This window comes from Glandiceps talaboti, chromosome 3, assembly GCF_964340395.1.
Source record: "Glandiceps talaboti chromosome 3, keGlaTala1.1, whole genome shotgun sequence".
NCBI classification, from domain to species: Eukaryota; Metazoa; Hemichordata; class Enteropneusta; family Spengelidae; genus Glandiceps; species Glandiceps talaboti.
Genome location: NC_135551.1, coordinates 7,590,108 through 7,603,434, shown reverse-complemented (window position 1 = coordinate 7,603,434; position 13,327 = coordinate 7,590,108). Strand labels below are relative to the sequence as shown.

At 34.4% G+C, this 13,327-nt stretch overlaps 1 protein-coding gene across 1 annotated transcript; it reads right to left on the bottom strand.

Annotated features, from left to right (window-relative positions):
• Positions 1–674: 674 nt before the first annotated feature.
• Positions 675–6,445, bottom strand: LOC144432920 (uncharacterized). The gene is made up of 6 exons (XM_078121225.1): positions 6,371–6,445; positions 5,521–5,607; positions 4,615–4,716; positions 4,238–4,311; positions 3,606–3,683; positions 675–1,238 (listed from the first exon to the last, which is right to left on the bottom strand). Exons 1-5 carry the CDS (start codon positions 6,431–6,433, stop codon positions 3,644–3,646), a joined length of 366 nt encoding a protein of 121 aa, XP_077977351.1. The 5' UTR covers positions 6,434–6,445; the 3' UTR covers positions 675–1,238; positions 3,606–3,643.
• Between the last annotated feature and the right edge of the window lie 6,882 nt (positions 6,446–13,327).

Here is a 13,327-nt window from a genome sequence, read left to right as displayed (position 1 = left end):
TTGCAAAACATGTCATTGTACTTTTGATACCCCTATTATGTTGATTGATATAACTTTTGTCACAGACTACTTTATTTCTCACTTGTTTGGTGTGATGGGATCATCATCACTTTTCTAACATGATATCAAAAAGACAAACAATAAATTGTCTTTTTTGATGTCACTTGCACAATATATTACTCGTGTCACTTATTTCATTAATTCAATATTTTATCTCTGATCTGAGAAAACTAGAAATACTAGTAAGGACACTGTAATTGATGTCTTAATTTCTTTTTACACATACTCCTTGTTTGTAGTGTTAAGACCTTCAACTGTTTATATACACAGTTGTCACAATTAACTACTGGTTTGTCATTATTTACTTTGTTGGGGAATGGAGTTTGGGCTAAATAGGTATTGATGGGTAGATGGTTGAGTGGTAAGGGATGGTTAGATGGACAATTGGGCGTTATTTCTAGTCAAACTTGCAATCAAATTATGTCTAAGCAAGCATGTATCTATAAGGGAATGAAAATGATAGACGATGAATTATGATATACAATGAATTTTATTTTCAAATAAAACTTCTGAATTGAAACATTTACAAGTATTACATATAATACATACATACATACATACATACATACATACATACATACATACGTACATACAATACATAGTATGAACATGTATGTAAGCCTTCAGTAGGAGTGCTGTAAGGTACTACCAGAATCAGTTGGATATATAAAAACTCCAAAAATGTGTGAAACAAGCTACAGATAAAAAACAACAACTGACTCCTTACTGAATATGCTATCTACTCGACCAATTACTTGAATAGATGTATTGTGTGCATGCATGCATGTGTGTGTGTATGTGTGTTTTATAAAAAACACATGTATGCATCATTACCATTAATAACTGGACAATTTCAATTTGAAATTTTACATGAAATGTCAATTTGCCCTCATGCTTATTTGTTGTCTACAAATATAAAATGGACAGAAAATGTTAAAAACAATCCAATTATTTTAATAATGGTATTTCAGACCTACACCAACAACAAAATTATTCAACACAGTGTCATGTGTTAATTTGTACTACAGTGACATTTGTCTTGTTTTGACTTTGGTATATTTGTATAAAGATGTAGAGAGCAACTTGACAGTTCATTATTTCTATGAATTAATTACTCCAAATCAGCCATGTTTAGATTTATGATTCGTATATGAAAGGTGGAACCCCAAACACCATACCTGAAAAAGACAATGCAAAAATGTTATTGCTGAGATAAACAGTGAAACTTACATCTAGCATTAAATATTATAGAAACCAACTCTAATGTAATCTAAATTTAATTTTTCTACTTTAATCTTTTAAACTATCAGAGTCTATACATATATATTTGTAATCATGAAAAGATACACTTCACATTGTAGCATCAAAATAGTTACATTTTCACTGGATAATTTTAATCTTCACTTTAACAAATATTTGTCTCACTTGTCATCCTCAGAAATACCATCTACATTACCATCACTTTCCCCCACTTCATTAATTATTGCATCCTGGATTTCTGTGACAGGTTTTAACCATGTTGATTTAACAACCCTACTTTTACTCAGTCTAGTTACTTTACTATCCCACTCTATTCTTCTTTCTGGAGACATCACTGACAAGTAGGATTGCATTTCACACTTTAATTGTGCCACAGATTTAGATTCTAGTTTGTTATATTTTGCCCTTTCTTCTTTAGTAACAAAAATTACAGGGACGTGTTCTCTTCTCTGAGGGAACTTAGAGGCCCATAGATACTGAGTGACAAATCTCATTCTTCTCATACCTGCCTCGCTATTAAAATCTAGCAAACCAATGTCAAGATCCTCCCCATGAATATTGGTAATTGTTCTACCTGGGTTAGGTGTAAGATATGCCTTGGACCTTAACACCACTTTGAAGTTAACAAGATCGTTTTCATATGGAGGAAGATTGCGATCAAATGAATTGTCAACTCTCATTCCTAGTGCCATCAATGTGGTGTTACGGAGACATACAAGACTGTGATGGTTGCGAATGACCCTTTCCCACTTAGTATAGTCAGGAGTCCCCACTATCCATGATTTGATTGATTTATTATATTCTTCAAGGACAAAGTCCAAACCCTGATGTTTATTTGGCTTTCCAGATCTAGAAACAGATTCATATTGTTCTAATACCTCCCTTAGGGCCTCTGGCCAACACAATCTATCATACTCATCCCATGACTCTATTTCCTGGTATTTTGGGTGACAACGTCCAAACCAAACTGGAGAAAATAATTGTCTCCCTGCTCTGAAAAGTTTAGTATCATTGTTTCGGACCCCCTTCCTGAACAAATGAATTCCAAGGCAATGTTGCAGCATTGTTGTCCAAACAAACTGTATCGTTTCATCACTACTTTTGTTTCTTATCCATTCCAAAAGTCATAAGGTGATGGAACTTGAGACTCACACGTATATGGCCAAAGTAACTCTTGATAGATAGCTTCATGGAATTTACAGAAATTATCAAAACTTTGATGGTGGTCCCCACATCTCTTAAAGAAAAGCTGAGCCTTCTCAGTCACAAAACCCTGTGTCTTCCCAAACTCTGAATAGATAATTTCCCAATACATTTCTGCAAAAGATCTTATCATATTCATTTCTTCATGACCTGGACCAGTGCGAAGAACCACCCAATCAAACTCATCCCCATACTTATGAATAGCTTATTCTTATGATGTGCTGGGGTAAGCCATCACATCTTACAATGGTCCATTCCCTCTTTCCTTTACCGTTGCAGTATTTATGAATCCCTGCATGTTTCCCTATTGCCCTAAGAATTATTACAATAGCTTCCAGAGAAGATGGGTTTACAAACATAGGGTCTACAAGACTAATATTGGCCTTCCTAACTTGGTTAAGTACATTTTCAGTGTCTGGGGATTTTCCTTCATATTTCATTACTACCCGTTGGGTACCTCCCTCATTAGTCACTGTGTGGCCAGTATACTCATGAAATAAAATTGTATTATCATCACAAGTGCTTTTTGTCCTGTATGTCTTTGTATCCACACCTTTTTTACTCTTTCTTTTCAAACCAAAGTTACCACAATTTACACATTTAATTCTATTTTCAACCTTTGGATGGCTGTGATTACATACACTACAGATGTCAGTGGCATTACTTAATTACACAATTTACACATTTAATTCTATTTTAACTGATTCACTATTCCCTATTAAACCAATCCCACTTTCTGTCTGTTTAGCTGTTATTGCATTTATAAATGAGACAACAACAGGATTTCTAGAATTTATGTGACTGACTAAATTGACATCTATTAGATTATCTAAGCTCCTTCTATCTTTATCCCTGATCAGTTTTGTTGTTTCTTCATAGACATTCTTATTTTCTATGAAACCTATTTGTTTGACTGCCTCAATCCTCTGTTTTTGTGTTTCATACATATTGTCTAATTTCTTTTGTAATTCATCCTTGTCATCTTCTAGTTTATTTTTATCTTCTAACAGGTCCTTATTTTCATTTCTAAGAGTAGTCACTTCTTCACTTAACTCATCTACATCCTGTATTAGGGACTTTACCTGATCTTTCAGCTCACTAATTAGTTGCTGGTATTCGCCTACAACATCAAGGTTGTACATGTTAGCATATTCTGGTATCTGAAATAAGTGTAAAATACAAAACTGTTAAATCTCTAGAAGTTGCATACTTTCATTTCATTTAATGACTCTTAGTTACTATGTCACAACTACCTACATGGCAGACATGAATGGAACATACAATATAGCTTGGTATCATTGCCTGTAGTACTGTGTACACCAAAATGTATGATGTTATTGAATCGGTCTACTGACTATGTGCTACATGTTACATGTGTTACAGGTTACATGTTCAAGTGATGGAAAATTGGTATATTCATGTCATTTTTATGTCATGTAATCGCTTTCATATCAGTGTATCTTTCGCTCATGAATACATTGGAACTAATTACATAAACCAGTCCTTCAAGATTATACATGTATGTATGTATGTATGTATGTATGTATGTATGTATGTATGTATGTATGTAATGAAAAATGAGGAGAGACAAGTGAGACATATAGGGATGTAGGAGTCGAACCCACATCCCCTGAATACGAACAAGCGTGATCCTGCCAACTGAGCTTACTCGTTAAAATAAAATATGCAATGTACAGCAGTAACTGTGACTTGCCTTTGTTTCAGAACAAAGTGTACCACCTCTTGCTGCTTCAGAAATACGACAGTTGTATCTGCAACACCATTATACTTTTAAAAAAAAAATTCATTGAATTTGTTAATATCATGATGTTACAAATACATGCATATTATATCAGCCATCCATAATAATGAAGTACACAATGTACATCGTCAATCATAAATGCAGTACTTAAAAACACTACATAGATTTCATTTATTCAATTTTACAATTATAAGAACAACATATAATACTGTTGTGAACATGTTCAGCAAATGTGTACTGTATCATGTAAATTTCGTATAATTTTAAAATTTTTACCATTGCCAATAAAGTAACATATTAAATAATATGCAACACAAATAGCATCTTACCTTTGTGTGACTATCAATTGGAGTTACCGTAGCTATAGCTTGGTTTTGGAGTGTTGTACGAGTAATATGACCTGGGATAGATGAACATCCTTTGCTTGGACACTAAATAAATCATACAGCAAAAATCAACCCATGAATTGGGAATTTAGTGAGAATCAAGAAATATATATGCACTCTATGGATAATTGGATACTGGAAGTATGGGATTAGTGAAATTAACAATTACTGCTAGTTGGGTATTAGTATTTTAAAACAAAAGTACTAGTAACTCATTTCAAATCTAAATATTCGTTTTGGGGTGTTATGCACTCCCACACACATGTACATAGTCATTGTTATTCAAAAGTCTACTGAAAAATCAAGGATGGATCATTTTCTATTAGAGTATAATGTTTTTTCTACATGTTGCTGTATCTGTGTTGATATAACTGTATACATGGATTGTGTATACAAGTGTATTAGCAGATCTTATTTTATCAACATTTCACTGTTTATAATTAAAACACTAATATATCGTTTGGTACATATTCTTAGATAATACAAACTGATAAGTATACATACTTATATCAACAGACCAGTTACATCACTCATACTGTGAAAACATCTCTGAGAAGATGTACAGAAATGTACAGACCATGTAACTGCATTTGTACATGAAATTTTTCAAACAGATCACAATAGTCATAATTTTACATCTAATATGCTAGCTGTCACATGTCTATTAGTACAGCTATGAAATCTTACCAGATTTATAGACCCTATATAACATCACTTTTTTCACATACCCTGTTTTAGGAGGTGCAGGAGGTCTGTTACAGGCATGTCCTGTAATCTACATGTGGATTTCTAGCTGTTTATATAATGTAAACGGCCTGACCTTACTTAGCCAATTATATCATGACTAACCTGTGACTGTGTAATATCATGAATATAGTCGATGTCTATACATGTAGCTGGAGATTCTTCATGGGTCTCCTTTCGTTTGCGATCAGCCTGTGAAGAAAGCAATTCCAAATATCACACAAATGAAATACACAAAATAGTACATACCACTCGTAGGTGTGTCACCCCGCGTCTCCAATTATTAAACGAGTCGTCAAACAACTACAAATGTAGTGATCATCAATAAAGTTTTTACACTTGCTAACTATACACTGACTGTCAACATAAGTCTATAGAACTATAATACATATTTGATTTACTGTTACACGAGCAAATCATCATTACAAAAAAAGCTCCAACGAATATAGAAGTAAACTTAGTTTGCTCAGCTGCATCGTCCTGCTTGCAGACTTGAAAGTCGGGATTCAATGCTGACATTGTCCCTTTCGTTCTCAGCTCCGTGTTTAGAGACATTGAATTTGTTAGTCCTGCAACCGGAATAAGCCGGGACTCAATTCTGACAGTGTCTGTAATGTTTCTTGTCAGTGTTCACAATTATTACAAGCAGGACTACATTTGTTATTTGTCAGAGTTGTGTCCCGTCCACGGTCGTCAAACAGGACTGCTCCGGATCCCGCACGAGACGAGGCTCGGTCAGTACAAAGAAAATTTCTGACTACATGTATGTTACAACACAGAGACAGACTGCAAATTGCAAGTGGGATCCAGATATCAACTGTATCAACATATTATCAGTTCACAACAAAGGCTATGTCGTTCAGCAACTTGGAAGCACAAGGTCATCGGTCAAACGTGAGAGGTCATTATATACATCGCCCTCAGAGTTATAAAAAACAACCTCTTTTGTACATACCTGAACTTTCCGCTCCGCAACATTATTGAAGTGCTGCGTAAATTCCCGTCGCATTGCAGCCATACGAAGGCAGTTGGTGCAGATACTAGCTGTCCTGTGAACTCCAAGTCTAGCGAAGGCATTGCGAAAGTCCTTCCGTACATATTTCGCTATTTCAACCCCGGTTTTCTCACGCTCAGAACCTCTATTCCACCTTTCATGGAACGGGTTTTTACATTTCTTCTGTGGGCCATGGCCAACAAACACAACGATCACAATAATGCTAATTAAAAATAAAAAGGCTAAAATAATTGCTGCAAGGCTTGACAAAGATTGATGCGTTTGCATTGTTGAACCTTATCTTTAAAAGTGTCGTCTGCTATTGTAAGCTCGAGCTCAGTGACTATCATTTCATCGATCGGGAGCGTTAACTGTCAATCATTTGTCAATTGACCAATAAGATGTAGGAGAATATTTTGTGTACATTTTGTAATTTTCTCTCAATATTTGTAATTTCTACAATTGTTTTTGTATGGTAATGTCAATAATCACGTTATTTACATGCTTCATAGAACACTGAATATTATTTTACAGCTGTGATTGGTTAAATTAAAGACATCTCCCTAGGAAAGATTCGATCATAAATATTCATATATGCAAAATAGCATGACTATATATGGCGATCTTGTAGACTGTATATGCATTTTGTTAGTTAGTTTGAGTCTGTTACATACATACATACATACATACATACATACATACATACATACATACATACATACATACATACATACATACATACATACATACATATATATATATATACATATATATATATATATATATATATATATATATATATATATATATATATATATATATATATATATATATATATATATATATATATATATATCCGTTTTGTATGTTTAGTGAGATGTGCTCATGTTTAAAGTGCATTTCTTCGGTTGAGCAATATCACAGACAACTGTGCATGGCTATCTTTGTCTGTACAGTGCCTTAAGGAAAATGTAATCGGAAATGACAACTAGGATAGGAACATTAGCTCTAGTAAAATCAAACTTTACATTTTAAAGTCATTTACCATTTGACTCTTGATGTGTGATTAATTTTGGTAGTAAATTTATATATTTATGGATGTAGTTTATTTTTGTTAGGATTTTCCTTGGGGGCAATGTCCGGGGGGGGGGGAGATTATCCTTACAGCGAGTTAAAGTTGATTCCTGCGAATTTACGACGTTTATGAATATTACAAACTGAATAGTTAATAGGTAAACGATGTATATTTAGAGATACAATTAACTATGGCAATGTTTTATGTCTCCAACTATGAATTTTTTTATGATTTTCATGGATAAACCTGAAACAGTAAAAGCACACATGCACATAAAATGATACATTTCATCTCACTGTAAAATATATAAACATCACTTACTCGTAGCGAAAGATGGCTTAGAGATTAGTCGCTTCATTTGATGAATGCACTAACAGTATGCGTATCTCTTTAAGGAAGTCACACAAATCGATGTCAGACACGTAATAAACGTCGTATGCCTTTTTCGTAGAATACGTGATCACCAATATATAGATCAATAAAATAAGGTGCAGGGCACGGTTACGTGGTATTAAATTGACAAGGTTATTAGCATAATATTCTAAAACATTTACCTGTAGGAACACTTAGTTAGGTTGACCGGTTTTGTCTTAAATAACACAAAAACATTTACCCGTAGGTATCTTGTAAAATATCTGGAATGGTGGTACAATATTCGTCTACGGCGATGTTTCTCTGGATGTTGATAGAGGGCGTTCAACTATATCGTCAAATCGTTCAAGTATATGGTAGTGAAAACAGTTGGATGAAATATTATTATCTGACAGGTTGGGGTAAGTAATTCCCCCAAAACAGTAGGACATTGTCCTTTCAAGTTACCGACAAATTAAATGAGTTTGTATTGACTAAAAATGCGGTATCATAACAAGTCAAAGGCTGTACGCGTTCGAACAAAAAAATATTAGATTGATTTTCTGGTAGTTCTGTGTCACAAGGCGCATCTACATTATTGGTTGCAGTACTTGAAATATATGAATCAAACTGATCAAAATCACTGTAATTTTTTCAGCTATTATTAGTCCTAAATTAAGCTTGCCCATACATGTATAAGTGTGTTTTTCACTAGTATATTTTCTTCTCAACAGGAAAGTACTGATGACATAATGATGGGTTTTGTCACTCCTCGTCTTAGCCTCATAGTGACAGGGTTCCTTATTATATACATCACCCTTTCATTTCCTTAATTTCATTTCATTAAACAAAGAAACGCAATGAGAATGCCAGTTAACGGCTTTTATAACATTTTAACACAGAACTTGGAAAGAAAGGCGTCTCGCCAAAGATATTGCATTGGCCAAATTGACCAATGTAAACCCTCATTTGACACATAGAAAATACATATAAATTCCTCTTACCGTGAACACATTGGATATTGGGGAGCCAAGGAGCATACATTTCAAAACAAAATGAAGACAATCTTAGGAACATATGATGAACCCTCCCCAAGGCGTTCTTTTTGTCTGGAAGGGCTCCGGATACATTCACATTTTAATTAAAAATGAGATGGTAAAGTTTGGTGGTGGTGGGGGTGGGGGTGGGTGTTGTTCAAGATCGTGGCCATTTTAACTATATGCTCTGAGACTTTGAAATAGAATTTGAAATAAACAGGAAAGAAGGTTTGATTTTGAAAAAAAATGTACATACAAGTTTCACTCATCTATCGCTAAATTAGAAATTTAAATTTAAATTTGGCTGACTGTATGTATTTTGTTTTTCCACCTCGAAATATTAATTAACGGCATACTAGTATATCCGCACGACGGTTAAAATGTAAATATTCTATCTACAGGAACACCAATTGTAATTGTTGGAATAACGTCATTTGTGGGATGGAACGAATATACTGCTGGACAAAGGTGGGAATATACAGTTTAAATTGTGTGATAGAATGACTTGAAATGGCAGTGATTATTTAAACAAATGTCAGTACAGTTGTATGGATTTGATCATCATAGTTTTGCAAGTCCGTGCAAGAGTTTAAAACACTCAAGAACAACAAAGATGCCAGTGAACACCCTTTTACCATGCACAAACCATGTTGAACACGTTCGAACAAAAAATCACTGTTGTAACTCCACTTCACGATAATGTAATCTACGTGATTGGTATTGTGCTGCTTTAAATATTTGTCAAAAAATCAGATTTTATTTTACTTAAATTAAGCTCAAACAATTACATATTTCTACATTTTTCTCCATCCATATTCTGTCATAAGGTGTTGGTTGTCGGCAGAAAGTGGTATGATATGGTTTTTTGTTGGTCCTGTACTAACCATAGTCTTGGTAAGTTGATGTATTCATATTAGTCTTGTACACACTGTAGTCTTGCAATTGGTAAGTTGACATGTGTGGCATGGCCCTCTAACTGGTCAAGTTGATATACGTATGCTTGTCTTGAGCCGAGTTTAGTCAAGTTTATGTAAAAATGGATTGGTATAATGGTGTCTTATGAAAACAAAAACGGTTATAATATTGTCATAGGAATGTACATTTCAGTATTTTATTGCAATATAAAGATGAAAGGTGTAATTCATATAAAAAACAAAATAGAATTATTTTATTGTATTTTACGTGGCCAAATAGATATTACTTCGAGTTTGTAAAATCTTGTCCGCCATTAGTTCAGTGACCCAAATTCGAATGGTAAAGGAAAACGCTGGTGTACACATTGCAAGTATTGTATATACAACGCTTATAAAACATGGCAGGTCGTTATAGAAATGAATTTAGAGCTTATAATATCAAGGCTATTTTCTGTTCAAAGTTACATGGTCTTACTGAGGAAACATGTGCCGACCCATCGCATGACTATTGCCCTTCCTAAGAACTTGCTTTCGTAAGATATGCTGCAGGATTAACCCATCAATCATCAAAGAGCATGTGTTCAAATATGAAAGGCTACGTCTTTGAACTACTTCGGCTATTGAGTGTCACGATCGTTCAGATTTTCCATGTTAATGATGCTTCTTCTCTTCCGGAAAGGGTTACTGTGTTTACAGTGAGTAAACACGTTATACAAAGTACGCTAATCTTTCACTCAGTCCCCTAACAGTGCATTTCAATTGACACGGAACTCGAATTATGTGAACCGATCATTAATCTGTATTTGTTTGTTTCTGTGCGTGTGCGTGTGCGTGTGCGTGTACATGTGCGTGTGCGTGTGCGTGTGCGTGTGCGGGTGCGGGTGTGCATGAGTGGACATGCATCTGTTTATTTCCCAGGTGTACTTGTGTGTAAGTGTACATGTGTATGACTGCCTGTCGATGTGTATGTGTGTGTGTTCGTGTGCCTAGCAGTTCGTATGCATACACCAACAACTTAAGACCCGTTTGTTTATATGATTCGTTCAAGATCAATGCACTTATATTGATTCGTGTGGTGAAGGTGGTCTACTCGGCTTCAGGGGGAAAAGTTGGTATCGATGGCAACAGGAACAATTCAAGGTAAGATATGTACATGTATTACATTTATATGTAGCGAACACAACACAACACAACACAACACAACACAACACAACACAAAAATACTATTTATACTACATGTCCAATCCACAAATCATTATCAAAACACAGACAGTTTACATTTCGAGATTTCCATCAACATTGACACAAACTATACATGAATGGTTGTCTGTTACAGAGCTGCTGTTAGAAGTACATTAATGTTGCTATCATTGTTAACTAAACGATACATGAATGTTTGTCTGTTACAGAGCTGCTATTAGAAGTACATTAATGTTACTACCATTGTTGGGGACGACGTGGATTGTCGGATTGTTTGGTGTCAGTAATGACACCATTGTATTCCTATATCTCTTCACTATATGCAATTCATTACAGGTAGTTTTACGTTCATTTCTTTTGACTTTCTTGTTGTGAATGTGATGAATATCGACGTATGGTATACTAATGTATAATTTTTCAATACTTCTGTTAACTCAATTATATACACAAATGATTAAGCAAGAAATATAGTACATAATGAATAGTCAATTCGTTGACAAGTCGTTGACATCACAGTGACGTCACAATCAAAAGTGATTAATTTGTGACATCATACTGACCACAGTATATCATTACATTAGAATTCCTAAGGACAGCGTTTCACTGTGATGACCATTAGTGTTTAGCAAGGTACTAATTACAGAATATACATTCCATTGTATTTTGTAGGGACTGTTTGTTGTTATCTTTCATGTCTTGTTGAATTCTGAGGTAAGGTGAACTGTTTTTGAATGAAATAATTTGATACGAAGTTATTGACTTATTGCTAAGGTGAAGTTAGTTATTATGACACTACTTTAGTACACCATTCCTTGCGTAAACCATTGAGAGTAAGATTGGTTCGAATTTTCAGTAACAGCGAAATAACCAGCCATTTTTAAGGGTTTCTATTTGTTCGTGTCTGTCTGTCTGTCTGTCTGTCTGTCTGTCTGTCTGTCTGTCTGTCTGTCTGTCTGTCTGTTTGTTTGTCTGTCTGTTTGCTTGCTTGTGTCTGTTTATTTTGGAGGAGAAGGGATCAGGTCCTGGTCGTTTGTACTTGTGTTCTATCTATCGTAATTCGCTAGAAAACATATTTTTTGGTGTACATACTTCTGAATAATAAGTAAATGTCAACACGAATCTCAAATAAACTTGTATTTGTACTATATAATAAAAAATAAGTGTAAAGTTTATTTAATAAGTGCAAGTGTTATTGTAACTTACATTAATTTGAATTTTACCGTACAGTTATGAGGTAAAATATTGGTAAAACGAAATTCAAAATGCTTTGCACATAGTTATGACATATTTTTACCAGCATGATTGTTAAATAGATCCACCAACTTTTTCTACGACAATTTCACATTTTCATGTAGATACGGAATGCCGTAAGTCGAAAGGTTGCCATAGTTGCAATTAAGAAAGATTGCTTATCATCAAGTACTACAGTAAGTATCGGATTTAATGATGGGAAAGACAACTCTAAGTGTCTTAAATAATCAGTTATAACATACAGCACTAGCTTAAGGTACTTGCAAGGAATAAGTAAACACAGTGAATGAGATTGAGATCGAGGTCAACTTTTGAAACAGTTGTATATGGCTTGGATATCTTCGCACTTCACTTGTTCACGATTACCGAACACAGTCCATACATATATAGCTCTGAGGCATAAGGTAAAATATACATTTTAAAGTATGATAATCAACAAATGCAACGAAAGAAAAAAACAACAAAAGCAAGACATTTGTGAAAGACAGACATTTGGTGTTAATTGTACACTGCAATTTCACTATATATACTATATAGAAATAGTCACAAATGGAACATGAATACTCTGTAGCTAGTTGTTGGTATTAAATCAGACAGCTGTTGTGATCTGTTTGACTTGTTTTCAGTCTTTTTGTTAATGCATTACACTTTAGTCACCGCCCAGTTGCACGTAGTGACATGACATTATATTGCATTTATTCACTTACCTAGGGAATGAAAAGCTGCAATCTAACCAAAACTTCTGCAGTGTCAAGTTCTGGACAGGATACCGATACGTGCTCCCTATCTCGACCACAATATGTCTTTGATAATAAGGTAACTGTTTACATGGTAACTCTATCCAATAACTAACCCACGTCCTTTATGTGTTCACTCCTTAACTTTGAATCAATACATTTCTCTAATGTTTAGAGTTTACAAGTAACCATTTCCGTTGAAACCGATAACATTTATTGATCTTTTGTTCACTTCTAAGTTATGATAGCTATACTTGACAGGACATTTAGGGACATGTTAAATAACACTAATGGTTATGAATATACGTTGTACATCAATCACAACTTTGGCACACAAACACATGCACATACAT